At 40.7% G+C, this 22,925-nt stretch overlaps 1 protein-coding gene across 2 annotated transcripts; it reads right to left on the bottom strand.

The window, feature by feature from the left end:
• LOC116331083 (fibulin-2-like) lies at window positions 1-22,925 on the bottom strand. 2 transcript variants are annotated; one of them, XM_039604707.1, is made up of 18 exons: window positions 22,815-22,925; window positions 19,372-20,776; window positions 19,015-19,104; window positions 13,776-13,890; window positions 13,276-13,405; window positions 10,462-10,663; window positions 9,592-9,810; window positions 8,748-8,846; window positions 8,169-8,270; window positions 7,286-7,417; window positions 5,009-5,146; window positions 3,517-3,657; window positions 3,219-3,347; window positions 2,603-2,728; window positions 2,110-2,226; window positions 1,875-2,003; window positions 1,412-1,535; window positions 1-933 (listed from the first exon to the last, which is right to left on the bottom strand). In XM_039604707.1, the coding sequence occupies exons 2-18, from the start codon at window positions 20,696-20,698 to the stop codon at window positions 576-578; spliced, it is 3,678 nt and encodes a 1,225-aa protein (XP_039460641.1). In that variant the 5' UTR covers window positions 20,699-20,776; window positions 22,815-22,925; the 3' UTR covers window positions 1-575. The 2 variants fall into 2 exon arrangements, with proteins under 2 accessions (XP_039460641.1, XP_031609491.1); XM_031753631.2 differs by lacking the exon at window positions 19,015-19,104.

Here is a 22,925-nt window from a genome sequence, read left to right as displayed (position 1 = left end):
TGGTTTTTAAATATTTTACTAAAATACTTTGTTGTTTATGGGTTTAGCATAAAAAATATGATACATCCATCCATAATATGTCTGAGAGGTACAGAGATATAAAAATTTAACATACAATGAAGGATTAAATATATTTTTAAAATGCATCAAAGACAGAACAAAAGCAGCAGTGCACAGTAAAAGAAATTGGACAGCTGTTCTGAAATCATTTTTATCAAAGCTGTGAACCTACAAATTGCCATTAAACGCAATGATATCAGCAGAAAGTGGATATATAAAAAGTGGCAGAAGCTTGGTCATTGTCTATAATTTTGCAAAAAGCGTCACTTTTGTGGTATTTAAATATTTCATATACCCAAATGTGTTATTTCCGGCTAAGACTTTGAAGATTTTTTGAAAAGATGTAATGTTTAAGGGGCACAAAGTAGAAAGCTTCTTTCCATAATTTTCTATAGTCATGCTTTAATAATAACTTCTGCTGGACATTAGTGACAGTGGTATTGTTAAACAGTGCTAAAGATGAGTCCTAAGGAATTGCTTAAAGGTCCATATTGGCCACAGCACAATTCCAGCTGTTAAAGTAAGTTGCCTGTGATGAAGACGTATAACCTGGCATGGAAGGTGGTAAATGCCCCTTGTCTCCATAACTTCATCTCTACGTTGATTAGGAAATCCCTGGGACCCTGAACCTGACGGTTTAAGAACACGGCACCCGTGTAGGCATTCAGCTTCCTTGTGCTGAAGTAGTTTTCCTCATTTCCGCTTGTGATACTGACAATGATGTTGTCTCCGGAATAGGCAGGAGAGGGTCCGATGCGGAAGATCTGAGCAGGGATGATGATGTTGGATTGGAAGCTGAGGTAGTAGTAGGTGATTCTTAGAGGAGAGTTTTGACACTCCAGGTAGTTAGGACAGCTGATTCGCTCACAGCGTCTATGAGGGAGAAAGAACGGAGAACTTTTTTTGTAAAGCACCTTTATCACCTTCCAAAAGCAAGACACTTCAAGATGACTTTAAGACAGACTGTTTTAAATGCAGACTGGCCCTATTTTGACAATGTAGCTCCATATCTGAATTTGTTACAGGTAAAAAAAAAAACTACATTTCAAAATTATTCTATATTTATTCTGTACTTTGTGTTGTGCATTTGTTCATTCAAACAAGCCATTTTGACTCCTCTCTCTTACAGGACACCCTGCGTTTAAGGTATAATTCTTCTAATTGGTTATCCTTCACAAACAGAAGGTTTAAACAAAAGCTAGGCTGGGCTTGAACGCTCACAATCAGACCTGTGCACCTGAACTGATCAAAGTAGGGATATGCCCACCCGGCCCACCCAAAAAACCATAGACACTGTAAATCTTTACAAAGACCAAATGAATAGAATTCTTTAAGGCATGTTTTGACTTACGTGTCAGACACTTTTCGGTAGTTTGCCGGACAGGTAAAAGAAAGGCAGCGGTACCCTCCTTGAATGTTGTAGCACGTCTCAGCTAAGGAGCAGTTATTGGCCCCTGTGGCACACTCATCGATATCTAAAACAGACAGTTTATGCACAACAGCTGGTTTAGTCACCAATTTGGTTAGTCACAGGGTAATGGAGGGAAAAAAAATCTCCTTGTGGGGAAAAGACTATTCAAGCAAAAAATCGAATTAGTTTGACAAGATTTTTAGGCCAATAAAGTTTTACAGGCTGTGTAATTACTGCACCAACCAACAATTATACTTATCTGAGCAAAACCATTAGTGTATGCTATATAAGTGGGTGCTGAGCCATTTTTAAAGTCAGTTTCAGGACAAAGCTCGATGGGGTACACTTGCTCTGAGGCGGCTGCAGTACAGTGAGCGCATGCATGTTGTGGAGGGGTATTCACCTCTGCAAGATCGTCCATTTGGAGACATGGTATACCCATAGTCAGGACAAGCACACTTGTAACTGCCTGGAATATTCACACACTTATAGGTGCACAGATGGCCAATGCTCTGGGAGCATTCGTCAATGTCTGCATGACAAGGAGGATAAATCATGTCAAATTGATATATAAACTTGTCTAAACAAACTTTTTGTATAAACACGGTGCTTGCAATGTGTAATAGAGCATGCTGCACCTTCACAGGTGTGGCCATCCTCCTTAAGGTAGTAGCCTTGTCTGCAGTAGCACTGGTAGGAACCATAGACATTGGCACACTCCTGACTGCATAGGTTGGCCAGACACTCATTCACATCTGGAGATTAGAGGTTAGAGCTCATTACTGTCACAAGTGACTTGATCAAAGCAGTTTCAATGTTTTTATCCTAACATATAAACAAGATGTTGTTATGAAGCCAATTATGGTTTTAATGGTTCCTGCTTGAAGGCATGGCATGATACACAGTACAATACACTAATGCAGCTAACCAGCACATGTTGTGCTGTGCCCAGCTTTGACATCAGCTCAGCCTTGCAACCTGTCTATCAATGCATACAAGCATGGTGTCTCAATAAATACACAAGAACACATATTTTTATGCACAAATGCACAAAAATCTTCAGTGACATGTGTCAGCACGCACAGACTGATGCAAACACACCCGTACAGGCAGACATTAACACATACACACCTTCACAGTTCTTGCCATCACCAGATAAGCGGAAACCAGAGGTACAAGAGCACTCATAGGAGCCTGGGGTGTTCTCACAGGTCTGGGCACACAGACGGCCTCGGTAGCTCCAACACTCGTTTATATCTGAAAGAAAGAGGCAGCATCATCATCATACTTCGGTGAGTGCACTTTGCGTTTGTGAGTTTGCATCCATGTGTGCAAGTGGGTGCACGCAACCAGGCATGTGAAGTTTTGTTGTCCTGCTCAAATGCGTACGTGTATGCATGCCTGTGCGTGCTTGCGTGCATGTTAACGAGAGTGCGATGTGAGGGGACCATCTGTCTGCTGATAGTCTAAACACACGTGTAGAGTCCATTATTATGAGAGTCACAACACAGTGAGTTCCAAACAGTCGGGGTAGGACAAAGTCCTCTGCTGCAGGAGACGTGATGGGTAGCTCAGCGGCTACTGCAGAGGCCAACAGCAGAGGCTGGGAAACAGCAGCAGCTCTCCCACAACAGAATAATAAATAGGGGGAGAAGAAGAGGCAGCCAGACCAGAGGGATTGCTGTACAGTGGCGCAAGGAAAACTAGGAACTTTTTCTTCAGATTACATATGTAATGTCCTTCATACCTACGCACATCCTTCTGAATGAATCATACTGATAGCCTGTTCGGCATTCACAACGATACGAGCCAGGTAAATTGTGGCACAGCTGGCCTTCTCCACATCGATTTACGTTGCTCTGACATTCATCCACATCTAAAAGAGGCATCATTTATAAAACAAAAAAAAAGGAAAAAAAGGCAGAAATGATATTCATGAATAGCATCTGTTTAAACAAGACATGCATACAAGACATGTTGATTTTGACCTTAAGTCTGCACATGTAAGGTTGTTTGTTTACAATGCGTTTCAATATGAATCTTACCGACACATCTGGAGCCATCAGGACTAGCATGATAGCCACGGCTACATGTTATCTTTCTGTTGCAAATGTAGGATCCCATTGTGTTGATGCAGTTAAATCCTGGACTGCACGGCTGGGTCAAAGCACCACACTCGTCAACGTCTGGCATTGAGGACACCACAGGGGGGAGGAAGATACGTTTTAAGAAAGGGAGGAGAAGAGGAAAGCCCCAAAGGCACAAAGACAAGGGTCCTGAGACCAGAGTGCAGCTTTTTAGCCACACTGTACTGCTGTGATATCAAAGCAGCCACACATCACACAGTTGCATTCCTCTGGATAACTTTGTTGTTGTTTTGTGTGTGTGTGTGTGTGTGTGTGTGTGTGTGTGTGTGTGTGTGTGTGTGTGTGTGTGTGTGTGTGTGTCAGACATTTTCTCCATTTTCTCATTTCTCAGAGCATTTCTTTCACACTCCTTTTATAGCGGCGTCTTCTGCCTCGACATGCCTCAGTTCCTGCCCCTGGGGGCTAATTCCACAGCATCAGTTTGTACTGGAGGAGGACATAGGATTGGCTTTTATCCACCCCTTTGCAGCCCCTAACAGCAACTTCTCTGATCTCATGTCTGTGTGGCATTTAACCCCTCTGTCACTGCAGCCCTGCTGATTCACCTGCATGACATACAACAGTGCATCTTCCCGCACTATGATTCACCTGTGGGGAAATTTCTGTTGGTGCATCTGCCCGGATTCACTCATTTGTTTGGAAACAAGATAAGAAATCTCTTTAAAAGGAAAAGAAAAAAAACAAACAATGAAAAAATTGTTATGGTTTGCCAATTTTAATGACTTCTCTCTCTGTGTGTCTCTTTTTCCTTGGCCTCCTTTGTTTAGATTTACCCATTTAAGTTCTCTACATATTTATGGCTCACGTCTTCTGATTACCTTTTGTCAGTCTGTGTTCCCAGCATTCCCTGGCTGGTCTTTACCCCATGTTCCTGTGTTTTGGATTTAGTTTCCTTGCATCCTTGTTGTCAGTATTTGGATTTGTCTTTCTGAATTTTTGGACCATCTTCTGTTTGAGCAACTCCCCGATTTTAACCCAAGTAAGTTTTGTTCATTTTGTTTTATTTTGTTCTTATTAGTAGTAGAACTCAGTCAAAATAAATATATATTTATATATAAGCAGAATATTGAGAAAAAGGTATTTACAACTAGTCTGAGGAAGAGGATCTTGTTTTTAAACAAATGGAAGAAATAAAGCAAAATAAAAACATAGAGAAAAATATGTGATTAAAATCTGCAGCAATATCGATCATTTTGGAGTTGGACAAAACATAAGAGAAAAAGGTAAAAATGATGATATGAGTCTCTGTACATGTAGGAAGATTGTAAGAAATTATATCTCTTGCTCACTTTTGTAATAAATAAAATTTTTTCTATCACACCTGTAACAGACAAAACACAGTGAACTAAGCGCTGCAGGTCCAGCAAGGACATTTATTGGTTTCTCTTACCTACACACCTGCCCTGCATGTTGTGGCTAAAGCCCACAGGACATCGAGTTTTGGGGTTGCATCTGAAAGAGCCCTCTGTATTCACACAGTCAAAGCCATCTCCACAGTTATGGCTTCTCTGCGCACACTCATTGATGTCTGTGAGAGAAGAAAGGGTTTAATGGGGAGAGGAGAAATTATTAATTCCAGGGAAGTTGTAATAGCACATTTTACCACTGGATGGCACTCTGGTTAAACGGCAGATCAAGTGTTTGACTTTTGCTGCTGTTCATTGATCATAAAGCACTCTAAGTCAAGGCTAAAAGAAGTAATTACAACTTAGAAATCATATGTATACTAAAAAGCTGTTATGAACAAAAGACCCTTCAGGTATATTAACCTGATTAGCACATCTAGCCAAACCAACAGAAGTCTCCTGTGCATTGCGTGAGTGAACACTGCGGTATATTCCCCGAGAGTCCCATAACACCTGTCTACTCAAAGCTTTTCACATCTGCTGCCACAGTTTGAAGCAAAGCTGGAGGGAAATCATACTCTCAAAATATCAAAAAAATACACACGTGTTTGTGTATGTCTGTGCATGAAAATAATTCACAGAAGTCTTGTGTTTTCAAGTAGGTGTGCAGTATTTCAGCACTGCAATTGCTGTACAGAGGCCTAAACTAGTCCTGGCAGCCCTGCAGACACAGGATAGGTCTCTAAACAGCAGATAGTGATTGAGCATCTCGCTCCTGACACAAACCTGGCAGACTCAGCAAGAAGCTGAGTGAGCCTGACACCAACGGAAAGGCAGAGAAAAAAGCAGGAAGCAGGATAAATGTGTGAGAGACTGGTAGTGATTTCCCCTCCCAGTGAAGTCAGAGGGATCAAGGAACCTTGAAAGGTCAAAGACTCCGCATGCTGCTGTGAGAGACGATTTAACCAGTCAGTTTTCTCCATGTTTCACTTTTTTAAAAATTAAATACAATACTACTAGATACTGTAGAGTTAGGTAATGCAACCATGTTCAGAGGTCACATTTTAAAAAAGTTATTTTGACAAATTATTATTAATATTGTCTAGTTTTATTCTCCCCATCCTGCTCTGGGTGCTGAAAACGAGAAATGTAATTTTTGCAGTGGAACCCTGGGTTAGCTGTGGGCTACATATGTTTTTAATCTCCTAATATTAAAATACTGGCAAATTTGCACTACATGCTACATTTGCTGCTAGCTGTTTCTGTTTGCAGCTACAAATGCGCAATCAAGTGCTTTGTATTTGATAATGGGAAAAGTCTTTATTTGCTCATCATGAGCCAAGATTTTCAAAATCAACGGCAAGACAGCGAGCACTGATGCAAGATTGCACAATTAATTTTCTGGTCTTAACTGAGTCATTCACTTCCCAGATGAGGGAGGAAAGCATTTGTTTCTTTTTGAGGGCTGAATGTGCTTCATTTGTGTGAGGAGGCTAAATGAGTGTTTCATTATAGCATCATGGTAAGACATTAAGTTGGAATAAGTAGCACGGCACAAAGATGTTTTTGCATTATCTTACCTAGGGTAAGACAGCCACATTCTTGGCACATTGTGTGACAAATTAAAAGAAAGAAAAGGTCTGTGTGCTTTTGACAGACTATCATTAATTATGCTGGTCTGATTGTTCCCAACCCGCTTTGGATAATGTTGTTACTTCAGAGCCAATGATCTGTTTGGAGGCTTACTTTCTTCTTAAATGCTCGATTTGCCCGACTGAAGATCCTTTACATTCACAAGGAATACGGATTAGCTGAGTCTCCTTGCTCGAAATCCATCCGCAGTTTCAAATACTACTAATACTGATCTTAGAGGCCCTTCTTCCTGAACACTGCTGGTGCTTTATGAAGGAGACCACTGCACAGGCCCAATTTATGGTGCATGGAAATAATGAGACGCATAGGGAGGTTTACTATTTCATACCAAAGTTGGGCACCACCCACCCTTGATCCTGGAAGCTCTTCATACAGTTAGCAGCAAGAAATACTATAGAAAAAGGTAGATCCTTCATGTTTAGTTGTTTTGGGGGGTTTTTGTTATTCAAGCTTACTGTGTGCTTAAAATTTCATAATTACAGGGTGATTTAAGGTGAAAGGTGAATACTCGTAAGGCTTATAAAGGTGATTGTGCTGGAACAGTGTAGTTTCATTACATTGTACTAACACAGGAGTTCACATACTCCCTTGCTGCTATTTACAATATATTCACTGTGGATGTAAGTAAATACATTGATGCTGGTTAATGCTGATAAGGTGTAGCGTACCTTCACAAATGTCATTGTTGATCTGGTATCCAGGCGGACAGGTGATCGGTCTCTGACAGACATAACTCCCTGCAGTATTCACGCAGCGCTCATTCAGCTGGCAGGCATGTGGAGACAAACACTCATTTGTGTCTGGATTTTGAAAAGAAAAGAATCAGGACAAATGTGAGAGTGTGAAGAAAGAGAATAAACAATGAGAAGTGCAAGGAAGAAGATGCACAGATTTAGAGAACCAGACAAGATGTGGGGAGAAAAAAAATATGTCTTTGTCTGGTATCTGACAATCAGCAGTTTGACACAGACTAAAGAGACAGGTCAGACCCTCCTCCAAGAGAAAGATTAGGAGTAAGACCACTGGGTATAAAATCCACACAATGAGAAATTTGTTGCCACAGTGGCTGCTGTCACAGTTTGCTGCTGCCAAGTAGAGAACAGACCAATGGTTATAGCTTAAAGATAGATCCCCAGGGAAAGAGCTTACACACATAGCGCAGTAGCTGATCAGACTCAGGATAAAAAGGATAAAAAGTCCATTCTGAATGTAAATAAGAGGTATGGTATGCAGCTGCTAAGCTATATTGTGATAATGCATGGATAGTTGGGATAATCCCTTTGGAAGATCAAAACTTCTCCACTTATGTTTTCTTTTTCTTTTCCAGTTGGTGGCTAAAAGTGAAAGGGATTCAGGCTGTATCTCCTCTGCAAATCTAGAGGTGCTGATGAGCAGAAGAGACAAAACAGTGGTAGACAGTCTTGCCAAGAAACTTCTCAACTGGAACCAAATGTCTGGGAGCTCAAGAAGAAACTAAAATGAGTGCTGCAAATGCAAATCTTTCACTTCTTCAAAGTTTTTCTGCATTATTTCAACGTTTTACCTCCTTACCTTCACACGAGCGTCCGTCAGCTCTCAAAGAGAATCCTGGCGAGCAGGAGCATTGGGGCTGTCCGCCCACTGGAGTGCACTGTTGCTCACAGATGCTGTTTTCTGAAAATAATACCGTGTAGTCAGGTCAAATGAAATGCACTGCATTATCATTACACACAGCACTACTTCAGCAGAAACAGAGGAGCGCTTGTGTTGGAGAGGAAAAAACCCCCACTCTGTTTACTGTAATGCCGTTTGCTTATTTTCTTCCAGGTTTCCAGGTTGATTGCTGACCTGGTCATATTCAGTTTCATACTACTGGCTCACAGTGTGGTGGACCTCCACCCTGGTGTCATGGAAACCAAACAAGAGCAACAAAATGTGACATGGCACTCATTATGATATGAAGAATGAATTACTAACTCCAAAATGCCACTTGTGTTTGACATTTGCAGCACAATCACATGTGATGGAAAGGGAGAGTTATATTCAGCGGCATTAAGGTGGATGTTCCGGTCTCGAGATGAATGAGCGTGCTCACTGTGAGCCGCCAGATCTGCAGCTCTCTCTCCATTTATCAAGCACTGCATTTCTAACCTTCACAGGGGTCGAGTAGGACTGACGGCGGAGGTGGAGAGGTGGGTTCCACTGCTGCTCTGTCAACCTCCTGCAGTCTGTTCTCCTCATCCACCGTCTCTGCACAAACATGAATAATGTCAAGACAGAAGCGATGAATTACTCTATAATCACAAATTCCACCTCTCCATCTACAAAGGTCTTCGAGACTTAGAACTTGTGCAATACCTGCGTTTTAGGATGATATGAGGCTAGTGGCTACGGATGAAAGTTGTAATAGCAATATAGGTGAGACAGGAAAAAACACTGCCTGCAGACAAACATTTGGTTTTATTAGTGAGGCCCATTGCTCACTGTAATTTGCTGAGAGCTCTAGCATTAGTATCCTGTTGAGACAGGCTTCTGTTGGTAAAAGCCAGTGTTGATTAAAGGCCGGTACGTTGCACAGTCTTATCTAAAAATACTCCTGAACTGTGAATCTGAGCAGATCTTCACTTTTGTCTTGAAAAAAATAAACATTTCAAACAACGTGGAAAAACTTTCTCTTCAGCTAAATCCTGTTTGACGACAGCAGAGATGTGACTAGTTGGCCATTGCTGTCAGTCAGGAAAGGGATGTTGTATGAATAGAATAATTATTATTAGGCACTATCAGGCCTTGCAGACAGGAAGGAACTCAACAGGCCAGGAAAATAATACACAGTGAATGTGTAGATAAATGGGCTCTCTCTGGGATGCATGCAGACTGTAAATCATTGCTTTAAAAAAGCAAATGGCAGAGAGAGCCTTTTCCCCATGTGTTGCTATCGCTAGAAAGGTCTTGTGGTATTTAGTGTGACAGAAAAAGATTGGTGATCTTTACTTACCTTGCACACAAGAGAAAGTGTCCTCTTGCAGCACATATCCGGGGTTACACTCACACCGGAAGGAGCCTATTGTGTTAACACAGATGTGGTGGCAGATGCTGCCCTCATATATGAGGCACTCATCCATATCCTCCACCTCAACAGGACTCTCCACTGCATTCTCGCCGTTCTGCTCTTGACCAATGGAGAAGGCCTCTCTACGATACGGGTTGTCCGATACTACAGCACAAGGAGAGAGCAGCTGTTACTCTCACAAGCCATTGCATATCATCAAGGACAAAACCTGTTAATTACCTGCAATATTTACATGGAACATAGTAGTAAGGGGGATTTATTTTATTAGTTTATATTGTAGGGTTTATTTTTGCAGGGCTGACTGCACAGGACAACAGTCACACATGACACTGTTTGCATCCCAAACAAGTTCTTCGGTGGGCTATTATGAAAATCAATCCGGTGTAAGATAAATAAACGTGCTGTATTTCTAATTCTGCTGAAGATTTAGCCATGCAATGAACTGAATGTCTGTCAACCCGTAGCAGCCAAAGAAAATCAGTGTATGGTAACTTCCAATAACAGTGTTTTACTAGAATAGAAATGAATACAGTGCAAGCAGGTACACACTAAATCTCTTATAATTATATTACATTTGGTTATTATATGTTTCTTTCAGCCGGTTTCTTTCTCAGTATTGGAGAAATACCATGTTTTTACCAAAGTTGATAAAAAAGATTGATAAAATAAAATGACCTGGTTTGTTTTTAAAACTGGTACCAGGCACTGCCGGATTCCCGTTAATACTCCTGCTTTCAACCTGAAGCATGCCTTTCACAATGTGAATTCATGCATGTCAATATTTGTTCAGAATACCTTTTTTTGGTGGTGGAGTAAAGTTCAAAGGAGGCCTTTCTCTGATAGTGTGCCGGCCATCTTGATTCGCAGTCCTCCCCTCCTCCCCCTCGCAGCAGGTTAGAAAGATGTGTCTGCAGTGAAAATCCAGGTAGTGGTGGGCTTCGCAGCGATGCCCCTCACTGCGGAACTGCAGCCCAAGGGAGCAGCAAGTGCAGCACTCCTGCAGTTCACACAAACAGCCTTTGAACGTGAAGTTGGGGTTTGTGTAAGTTTTGAAAGTAGCCGCGGTACATGGAAACGAGTCTAAAACCCACTTTGTGAAAAACAAAACATACTGTGGTCCATCCCATATGCATGATTTGTTCTCCCGGCAATGTGGGTCTAATGATGGCAGTTTTAATATTTCAACTGGTAGGTCAGCTGCATTGCCAAACAGGGAAATTACATTTTTTTATTAATCTATTTTGTTTTACAGAGAGTATGGTCCCTGAGGATAATGTTTTGTGCTTTTAATGAGACCCTGACATCTCCTCTAGTAGCTCTGCAAATTGTTTTTTTAGTCAAATGTTTGAAATGGGACTCATTTCCAGAAACTTGGTGGGCATGCATGCTGCCTATATAATTAATCTTACATATTTTCCCTTGACTCTTCATAGTGCCAGTAGCACTAAATTATAGTAAAATATATCGAGATTTGTGTTGTACTTTGTGGATTTGTTTTGCAGAGACCTGATTAATGGTTTCCAGAGGATAAAGACACTCATTTGCCATTTCTTTAGGTTAATTTGTTCAACTGCTCATTAACACAAACATATAATTAGCCAATCACATGGCAGCAAGTGGACATGAAGTTCAAACTGAGCACCAGAATGATGAAGAAGGTGATTTAAGTGATTTTGGATGTGGTATTAGTACTGGTGCCAGACAGGCTGGTCCGATTATTTCAGAAACTGCTGATCTACTGGGATTTTCCCACACAACTATCTCTAGGGTTTACAGAAACTGGTCTGAAAAAGAGAAAATATCCAGTAAGCAGCAGTTATCTGGACAAAAAATGCATTGCTGATGCCAGAGGTCAGATGAGAGCAGCCAGACTGCTTCAAGGTGTAGGAAGGGAATAGTAACTCAAATAACCACTCGTTACAACCAAGTAATGCAGAAGACCATCTCTGAACATACAGCAAAATTAAAATCACACTGGGTGTTACTCCTGTCAGCTTTGAACAGGAAACTGAGCCTACAGTTCACACGGACTCACCAAAAATGGACAATAGAGATTGGAAAAATATTGCCCAGCCTGATGAGTCACAGTTTCTGCTCCGTTATTCAGATGTTGGGTCAGAATTTAGTGTAAAAATCACGAAATGATGGATCCATCCTGCCTTGTATCAACAGTTCATGCCAGGAGTGGTGTAATGGTGTGGGCAATGTTTTCACACTTCACACCATCTGAACATAGTTAAAACACCACCGTGTACCAGAGTAATGTTGCAGACCACTGTGTACTCATCTTCTAACGTCTGCATCCAGCCGAGTAACACACCATGTCAGAAAGCTCAAATCATATCAAACTGCTTTCTTCAACATGACAATGAGCTCAATGAGTGCAGGATTTGGCATCATAGATGTGCAGTGGACAAATCTGAAGCAACTGTGTGATCCTGTCATGACAACATAGACTAAATATCTTCAGCAACTTCTTAAATTTATGGTTTTGACAGCAAAAAGGGGGTCTGACCTGTTACTGGCAGGACATGGCTAGTGAGCGTATACTTGTAATACTGGCAGTCACCAGACTGTTCCTGACTGTTTCTCTGTTGCTACTGTTGCTATTTATGGGCTATTTTCAGAGAACTGGAGTAATAATTACCCTAAAATTTCATAGACAGATTTATGTTCCCCTCCAGATAAATATCCCTTAACCTTTCCTCTTGTGCCATCATCGAGTCAGATAGTTTTCTCACACCGTGAAAATGAATTAGATTCCCTTAGCCTCAGATGTCTTTGTGTTAAATACTCATTTCTAAATTCTTTGAAGACTTTTATTATTGTAAGCACATTAACAGACTCCTGTTAGCATTTAGCCAAGAGTACTGCTGTGCAAAGAAATTCACAGAGCCACGAGCTTTTCATCTTGTTGGATTGATCTTTAGTAGTTACAAGTCTGAATTTGGGGCAACTCTCCCTCTTACTCGTTTTCCCTCTAGCTCTCAGCAAGATTACTGCTGCAAGTGCCCGGGAGTATGGGGAAACATAAAACTGAAGTAATGATTGCTGTGATGTAGCGTGGTTGTAGATGGAATAATATTACTAAAACTACAGGGGTTCCTCGAAAAGGTGGTGAAAGCCAATATTTAACACCTGTACAGCAGCGTAGTGCCAGTAATGGCCTCACGCTGCTCATGTGCCTCTGAACAGATGGGTTGATTTCCTTCAACAGGTCAGGTAGCAAATGAGTTACTTTGGGCATCTGGACATATAATGGTTACACAGTCATCGCGAATGGACCTCACTGATTGCCTCAATGTCTCTCCTGCCCTGCTGCTTTTTTGACAACTTTAATTATGACGCCATGTTCACACAGTTTCATAGAATCGAAATCTGACATGTCTAATACTCTAGGGCTGCTGTGTAGATAATAAAGTTTGCAAGACTGTGGGAATCTGGGGTTGTATCAGGCCCTAAATTAGTGTCTAGATTAAATAGGATGATTAAATAACAAGGATTTGGCACAACACCAGTAAATCTCAGTGGACATCTACAATAAAATAAAATACTGGCAAATGCCGTGCTGAACTGTGTTTGCCAGGTTACCTGGTCACATATACTTGCCTTGTAAGAATCAATCCCACATTTATTGCTGGCATCTTCTCTGCACATATTTCCTGCTCTGGCTGCATTCACTCCAGCCAAGCACCGACTTTCTCTCAGGGAACCGAGGCAGCACTGTTGTTGGGCAGTCCTGACAGAGAAAAGCACACATGAGAAATGACTGCAGAAGTGTTTGGACTGCAACTGTGGCCTTCCAGCGGCAACAATTCTTCCAGAGAGTGTTACCACAGAGCTGACAGGACTGTGTTTCCAGGTTTTTGTGAATTCTATTAGAGGGAGAAACTGAAATGAAAATCTTAATATTTACCTCTAAGAATCATTCAGCATCACCAAAGAAAAGTGAGCTAAAATGTGATTAATCATGCAAGAAAACACCTCGTTGTAATGAAATGTGAAGATTACTTTGTCATTACATCTTTTGTGCCCTTTAATGAGGTGAGAAATATATTCTTCTGATATGTTCAGTGAAGTAGATCGGTGTTACGTAATAATGCTCTTACAAGCACATCGAGTGCATATCTTTTGCGGGTGGTTCCATGTTGTTACAGTGACCATTAGCTGAAGCCCATTTCGCCCCTGTCTCACAGCAGGTTTTCAGCTGCTCCTTGGCAGACACTGTAATAAAACACAAACACCAAGATCCAGATTTATCCTGCTCAATGTGCCAGGGTTTCAAGCCACATAAAATAATGTTGACATCATGCATATCGCTGGATTCAAATTGTACATCATTTTTATCTAAGAATCCCGTCAGCAAGATGCTGTAAAAATGTGGTTATTGATATCTGAAATACAATCAAATCTCATCTCCTGCGGGACAGAGTTTGCTAGATTCGGTGACTGCATGCTGAGAATAGCAATTACAGTGTGTGTGTGTGTGTGTGTGTGTGTGTGTGTTGTTTGTGTGTTTTTTGTGTTTGTGTGTTTTCACTTTTTTTCTTTTCAACTCCTTGACAACGCTCTCACTTTAAATGGCAACAAAAAGTAGGAAACCCAAGACTCTATAAAATTAGCTTCTCTTTTTTTTTTGTAAAATCCTATTTGATGACTGCTGGATCAGAATAAAGGGATAACATATTAGCACTTCATTTTAAACTGAGAGCAGACAGAGCAAAAACACATGATTCGGTTTACAGAGGAAAAAAAGAGCTTATATGTGTTTCCTGAATAACAGGGAAGCGCATTCCTGTGCTGATTTGTGGCCCCTGCACTACTGTACAAGACAAAACTCTTTGCATTTAAGTCTTCTCAGCCTGTCACACCTTGCAAGATTATAAATATCATAAAATCCACACCAAGCAATGGCTATGTTTTCCTTTTTTTACTCATCCAATTAACACTAATTTTGCAAATCACATTTTCTTATTCAATTTTACGTACAAGTTGAGACAAAAAAAAATGCTGCTACCCACTCTATTCAATATTTGACGATATATTTAAGTCAAAGCGACTTGTGTCAACATTACATTGGTGGTGATGAAAGTTAGGCTTCGTCTTCTGGGAACCGTTAATGTCTGTGCGAGATTAAATAGTAATCCATTCTGTGTTTTGAAGACAATTCAGTTAAGTCTGAATCAAAGCAGAGGATACCAGAGCATGGTAAAAATGATTTTTTTTTTTAAGATTTTTTTAAAAACCCCTCTCAGAGAGCTCTAATTGGTCTCTTGCAGCATGGTTGTTTGGAAAATAAGCCATAAGTAAGGGCAGGGGTCATAGAGAGGAAAGACCAAGCAAAAGTCTTTTCTAAAGAGATGAAGCTCAGAAGAGAAATCAAGCATGCCTGAAGCCACTTTAGCTTTTTAACTTCCATGTTCACTTATTTTCATTGAACTATTTCTCTCTGACCTACCTGTATAATAAGGCCGAGGCAATTACTCATAGCAGGGTGAGTGAATGCTGCAGTCTGCATAATTTAAGGGTTTAAAAATGAGGAAATCTAAACCTTGAAAGGCATGATGCCTCTTTGATACACAACTACAGTATCTGTATGCACGCCGTGCAGGTAAACAAGTCCTTTTGAACCTGTCTGGAAGTATATTAAAAGACAGAGAACGACGGAGAACATAATTATTCACCCTCTCCTTATGCCTCCTATTCATTTTCTCCAAGTGGAATCACTCCACTTGTAACAAACAAGCATAAATTCCACATGTCAAATCAAAATGCGGGATGTATACATACAGCTCATCATCATGTTTCAAAAGGATTTTGCGTCTGTAGGAGATTATGTTTCATGAAAATAGCTACTGGGGGCAAAAACAATGATAAACTATATCAGCCAAACATGTATCTAGTCAAACCAAGTCTCTTCCTTTCTCTCTGACAGTCCTTATAATTAAGCCTGTGTAGCAACATTTTCCATTCAGCTGTGCAATAATTAACTAAGCTAATTATTGTGCTTCCACGACAGCGATTCAAGATGCACTTGAAAGGTGGCTTAGCGTCATCTCTCTGTTCCAGGCTTGTCATTATATCTGTCCATTAAAGTAACATTAACACCAGATGCTTCACTTTTGTCCAAATCCAGAACTGGTGACATCACACCCTCAGAAAATATGAAGCTAGAATAACAAACAAAATGGGCAACTCTCAACATGTCTGGAAGTGTCATAAAGCAGTGCGCTGCCACTAATCAAGGCTCGTGTGTCTCTTCTTTTGTGCACTTGGACTGGTGGGCTGGAGAGATCAGGACCAGCGCTGAGGAAAAACAGCGCCGACATGCAAACTCATGAGGCTGAACATGCCAGATGATTTATGCTGAAAGCTTAAAAGCATGAGGAGATGTGTGTGTTTGTGCGTAGGTTGGGGTTAAGCACCCGAGGAGGTGACACAATGTTCTTCCCCACTTCTACATGAGTACTTGCAGAGATATTGTGTCTTTTGAAACACACAAGCGCTATCCAAGAACAGCTGGCTGTGACATAACAGGGATGACTCGCATGCTATGATTTCATTTCCAAAACAGACATTTCAGGTTTCAATTATTTTCAACTTTGGCCTTAATTTCCCCCGAGACTGTGAGCCAATAATCGTGGGATTATTGGCTCACAGACTTTTTGTGGTCATGGAAGCCCTGAAGAGTTGTCACATTGTGTGATAGTTTTGCACAGTAAATCCCAATCCAATTACACCTCCTTGTGGTAAAATAATCTGAGTGAAACACTAATACACACTTTCCAGGGTTTGCCACTATTTGCTGCATTGAATTACTTTGAATTATAGCTTCCTAATGTTTCCCAGTGTTAACACCCATCATCACAGCCCACACATTTTTGTGTATTTTGAGTTATATACAACATCTACATCAGTGTACATTCCTCAGCACACCTCTATCAAATTATTTTCCACAGTCTTGTAATTTGAACCTACTTTCCCCTCCCTCATGGAGCCTTATAGATTAGAAGTTATGTTCACAAGCCATAACGCAGGAAATTTAGCCATGTTTTGCCTGAGGAAATCCATACAAATCTTTGGACCTGACACATAGAAGTAACAGCAGGGAATAATTCATATCTAACTTGTGCTTTTCAATTTTTAAAAGTCCCATTAGAAGTAATTCTGTTTCTGTATTAGTAAAGTATAAATGAAATATTTTGTGTAAAAGGATGTATGGACTGTACATTTGGAGGTGAAATAGTCAATTACTTCTTGGATTACATGTATTTGTTCATATGCATATATGTTTATGACAGAATTGCACATATGTGCAAGACACAAACCTGTTATTTTTCTACAATCTCCCTTTACTTATGCTGTGGGTGAGTTTTATGAGTGGTTTCCAGCATCTGGAATTTTTTTTCAACTATATTTATAATCATGGGTGACATGAGGCTCGGGCGGTTTTTTAGTAAGCGCATGTTGCGTATGGGAGACAAGCCAAAATTAAATGAACTGAAAGACACTTAGATTAACTATCTTCTTCAAACTGATCTTTACTGAAGTTGGAATGAACTCTCACGTGGCCAATTCTGGATTTCACCCTCCTTTTATCCTAAGGAAAATTATACATTTCCCTTCCCCACGCCCACATGCAACATGTTGTGACAGTTTTGTTGGTAAAAACAAGCACTTCTCCACGTTATTTCACTTCACCTCTGATATTTTTTCGTCCTTTACTCTTGTGCCTTATCCACAGTTCCCGTTTTGTTTTGTTTTGTGGTTTGTGTTTGGTACAGCAGGAATGAAAGTTAGTGAGAGTAAATTTGTGCAGAGGTGTGCTTCGGATGAAGTGATTACTGGGAAGATTACTGGGAAACCAACATCCTCGTGAGAGATGGGTAATCACATGGACTCATGAGGGAGCAGCAGCAGCGCCTGGCAATCAAGCCATAACAGTAGGCTCATTCATCAGATGGGTATTATGCTGCACACAGGTACAACCCCCAAGAAATCCTATACCAGGTTAGCCCAGCATTTAAACAGTCTAAACAATCCCACCCTCCTTCTGAGCACATTCTGGATCTGTCTGGGAAGGGAAAAAGGCAAATGAGCAGGAGTTATTGACTGAAGTAAAGCACAAACACATTTGTCTTAGGCCGCAGCAAAGGCAACTCATTTATGTTTTGTGAAAAATGGCCCTGTCCTTGTTATTTATGTTTTCTCTTTTGCTGTCTAAATAACTTTGGCATCTTCAGATAATTGCACTGATAAAAAGGCATTAGTCAGGACCCTTATCAGCTGGGATTTTTCCTGTTTGTGCTTGAAGTGTCACCAAACTGGACGTCTTCCTTTAGTCCAGTCCAGTGAACTCTCACTTCATTCCATCGTGCAAACTGAGTAGCCAGACCAGTTAGTTCGAGCTCCTTATTGCTGGTGAAACACTATGTCCACTTAGACTTTCAGCTGTGTTGCATTATGTTTATCTTCTGTCTGTAGTGTCTTAAAAATTTCTATGTAAGGATAGACGACTCACATCATGGACACCAGACTACCTATGGATACAAATAAGTAACCTCTCTGTATATGAGTTTCACAGTTACTTCTTGAAGTGCGCTCAAACAGAAAAACCACATAGATGCATTCTGCATATATTGTGCATACCTGTAGGGGCCAGGTGCTGAAAGGAAAAATTGGTTCTGACAGGTCTCAACAATAAATCATAGAGTTGGAAAGTAGCTTAACTACACACCTTTCAATGGCAGTTTGCTGGACAAAACACCAGGAATAAGTAAGATTTCTTAAAAGCTTCTCCCCTTTTAGCCATTTATAATTTAGTTCACCCACCTCATATAGAAGATCTATAATATAGTGAACCCACCAGTGCCTTAAAGCCATAAAGCGTGTAAAAAGTAGATTTTCTTGAAATGAAATTCTTCACTAAACCCGAAGCAATATAAATTTGGATTATTAAATTGTAATTATCAGATAAAGAATGCAGTGCAGATCTTTTTGATTTATTGCATATATGTAAACTAACTTCACATATTCCTAGTGCTGTGTAACTTGCCTTAGACAGACTTCATCGTCTGCTTTCTATCCAGTACTCTGACCAGCAGTATATGCACCGAAGGGGAACTGATCTGTTAGAGAATATGCTCATAAACACATTAAGGATTTAAGCAAGTGGTGTGGTCTCACTGGAGCAGGGAAAATATGAGACACAGACTTATTAGAAGCATTATGATGTAATAATTTTTTGTTTAAAGCAGTGCCTGGCTTACTATTTGTTGCTGTTTAGAAGCCTCTAGAGAAATAAAAAAAAAAATTTCTTAATGTGAATATATGAAAATGAATACATACTAGATATAGTAATTTTCCCTTCTGAGTAAGGTAGATAAATGATATCTTGGGAGAACAGTCTTTCCATGAACAATTGTTTTTCCTGGATCCCTGCCATGTAAAATAGAGTGATTATAAATTCCTCCTGAAAAGAGAGAGGATGTGAGAGAAGGAAAGGGAGATTTCCTTTGAAAGACTACATCAGTACATCATCACGGTGTGATTTATTTTGAAGCAGGCCTTGAGTGCATCAAAAACATTTCATGTTTCAGATTTGTTTTAAATTCAATACCTTCAATGAAAATTCACATAAGTAGGGATGCTTTGATTTATCAAAGGTTAGGATTACTTAAAACTGTGCGTTATATGTTAACTTACTTTCTGTGTAGGCCTCAGCATCTCGAGTCTGATAGCTGCTGAGTGTTTGAGGTTGTCTTTGATGCTCCTCGCCTTCCTCTCTCATCCTGACTGGAGCTCTTCTAGTGGGACTGAATTGAACTGTAGGGTATAACTGTTGTTCCTCTTTATCAATCAGCTGCCTGTGCTCCACTGCCTTTTCATGTCCTTTGTTGGAGACAGAATGGGGGTCGCCCTGACTTTGTCTGTTGTGGCCAACGTGCCGGCTGTTGGTACGCGCAGTGCGTGCTGTGTCTCTTAGAGTATCCTGTCCCGCTCTGTTTCTGTGACTGCCATGTTTCATGGGTCTTTCTCCAGTTTCCTGTTGTGGCCTATGGTGCCCAGTGGTCACTATCTGTGTGGCTGTAGTTGCTTTTGGTGATGATGTTTTGTTTTCACCCCCTGTGGTAGTTGGATCCATATTATGAGTAACCTCATCCTCCATGCTCCTTTGTGTATTTGGGCTTACTTCTTGTAGCCTGTGTCTTCTTTCATCATGAGGGCTGAGGCTAGTGGAGCTTGACTCTGGGTAAGCTGGTGGTAATGTAGTAGATTCCAGTGGTTGGGCCAGATTTTGGATAGTGGAAGATGTTGGCTCTGCCAGAGTATAGTCATAATCCTCTGTGCCAAAACTGGGTGGGTCCTGCTTGTACAGCGGTAGAGTGTTTTCCCTCACCAGCTTGGAAAATGGTTCTGCAAGACTCGTTTGTTGGCTGTTGCGATTGCCTCGAAAGTCTCTCAAAGGATTGTTGTTCTCTGTAGTTGTGACCCACATGGGCTTATTAACACTGCGGAGATCACAACCAGGGATGGGTGAGCACATTAACCTTCCACCTTCATCTGGACAGTGGCAAACTTGGCAATGGTCTATCTGAAAGGAGTGCCCCGCTTCATACTTCTTGTTGCCATGGGCACAGCCAATACGACCACACTGCAGACATCCATCTGCAGGTTGTAAAATGTCAATGCAGTTGGGGGAAATTTCAGGGCATGGAATGAAATGACAGCTTATCCTCCCTCCTCCCTGAGGACAGGAGCACTCGGTACTTCCGAAATCCACAAAGTAAGATTTCCCCTCTGGGACTTTCCCATCCTTGAAGCCTGCTTTCACACAGTCATAGTACTGGTAGCCCTCACAGGTGCAGCCGTTTTGTATACATTTAGGACAGCAGGCGCCTTTTTCTAAAACATTTTCGATGCAGTTCTGGAGAACAGGACAGTCCACACCTGTGCAGTCTCTCTGGCTTAGACAGATGTCCACGTACAAAATCATCGAACATAGAAACAATGTTGCTCTTTGAATGTTCATTTTGGATTTTTTTTAAAAAAAAGTATTCACTTCTTCAAAATAAGCCTCCAAATGACAAGGATGTTTGCATTCTTTAGCCTGTAAAAGTAAACAGTGATTATTGATATAAATTTCACAGCTATTATCAGAAGCATATTTTTCACTTAATGACCTGTCTGCTTTAATTTGACAACATGCCAGATGTACATATTTTCCATGCTTAATGTTTTGGCACCGGGGAGGGTGAAAGCTGTGGTTTATATTTTGATTGCACATGGAAATTTGGCAAACGGTGATGTTGACTAAGGGAAATATAAGCAATAATACGCCAGCTACATTTCTCAGTGCTTGGAAAAAAAAAATGTTGCTCAATAACAAAAACACCCTTCATACAATACAATAGTTCAGTATTCAAAAATCTGTTCTCTGAGTTTCTGAATGCATGTAGTATATTCTTAAAAATCCTGTCTGCATCCCTAGATTATGGTGGATATATTGACTGAGTCACTTGCTGATATCTTCCCATAATAATTGTTTTCAGCAAAACTGTGCTTCTTGCTGCTGCCTACACTGAATTAATATTTTAAGTACATCAGACACGTTGATCTATACAAAGAATTATACAGGAGCTATAAATGTTTTTCATTAAAGTTCTGGGGACTTTTCTTGTATACAATACAGTGCAGAGACAGAGTGGCAGGATGCAGTCAGAGTGTGTCAAACCTGATCCTGTGAGAAAAGTGATGTGACTTCAGAACAGAGAGCATACTGAAAACCAGGTGGTTTCTATTTTACTTTTCCTGTTTTTCCTCTCTGCTTGCTCTAGTGCCAAGTGCAAAACACTTATGTGACATTTCCTACTAAACAGTATGATTTTAAAATTAGAGAATAGCCCAAAACTGTTCTGCATGACAAACTTGTCTTAAGCTATTTCCTGCAGAAATGTTTCTAACTTAAACAGAGTTCTTCCTGAAGCTTATCACGTTTGCACCAGCAACACTGTGGAGCAGATCCCCACCCAGTGAAGAGCTGCTGTAGAGGGTAAGAAAGAGTATATGCTCAAAGATGACTTTTCTTAAGGATAAACACCTGACTTGGGTTCGATGCTATCTAAACATATGGCTTTGAAATCTTGTTGTAAGTTTGTTTTCATGTGAAGTTGAGTAACTATTCAAAAAATATGAAACGCATCTACGCCAAGGTAATAAAATGAAGTCTAGATGTAATCACAATGGACTCCAGGTCAATAATGTGACATCTGTTGCCATGTCTTCTTTTCATAACTCAGGCACAGGCAGAACAACAAAGTGCTTTGCAGCTCCATTTAAAGAATCAATGATGTCTTTGTGCTCCTGCTGCAAAATCATTTTACCAGATCTTACGGTCTCTAACCAGCACTCTGTTGTGGTGCTTTAGCAGTGTTGAACTCAGCCCTAAAAGCACTAAAGCTTCAGCCTGTTTGTCTATAAAACCCATAGTAAGTGAAATGGTAAGTTAAACATGGAAAGGACCACTGATAAGGAAATCATAATGTTGTTTTCTGTGAATTAAAAATAGTCTGTGGGCCGGTGTGTTCGGCTCAGCTCAGGAAATGTCCTGCAAAGGATTTCAATATGTGTGTTTTGCCAACGCAGTAGCCAAAAGTTGACCTTTACCCTTGTGCCCACCGAGACACGCGCGCGCGTGCACGCAAACACTTGTAAAAACCGCTTTTGCCCTCTGCGCAGGAGCAAACGCTCTGACTTGCCATAATTTAAACTTTTTGTTTGATGGTTGCTAAAACAGAGTGTCACACCTATTAAAGCAAAGCACAAACTTCCAAATCATTTACAATCATTTGTGATGCGCAACACCCCGCCTTGACTGAACTGACTTGACTGAACGTCTCAGTCACAGAGCCGCACATAAAGATTACATAACCAAGTCTAATTCATTCATCAGATTAGCCGGACAGAACAAGAAACGGCATTCCAAAACACTCAAACTAATATTAGCTGTAATTAGACTGTGCAATACAGCGCGTTTAATCTCAGCGTCTGTTCATATGCTCACGTGATGTTTCATGAGATCTAAGTGGAAATCAAAAGAAACTCATGTTTGCAAGTACTTTTTAAATTTTATTTCTAAAAGTGCTTACCTCGCATTCCGGGATCTTGCAGCGCTGGTGTGCTTCTGAGCAACAGTTGTGCGTAAAGTTCGGGCTCACTCTTTGGCTGGGAGCGCCTCCGCTCTCTTTTTTGGGGAAGGG

Source organism: Oreochromis aureus, linkage group 20, assembly GCF_013358895.1.
Source record: "Oreochromis aureus strain Israel breed Guangdong linkage group 20, ZZ_aureus, whole genome shotgun sequence".
Taxonomy (NCBI): Eukaryota; Metazoa; Chordata; class Actinopteri; order Cichliformes; family Cichlidae; genus Oreochromis; species Oreochromis aureus.
The sequence above is the reverse complement of the archived record's forward strand: the minus strand, read 5'-3'. Positions and strand labels throughout refer to the sequence as shown.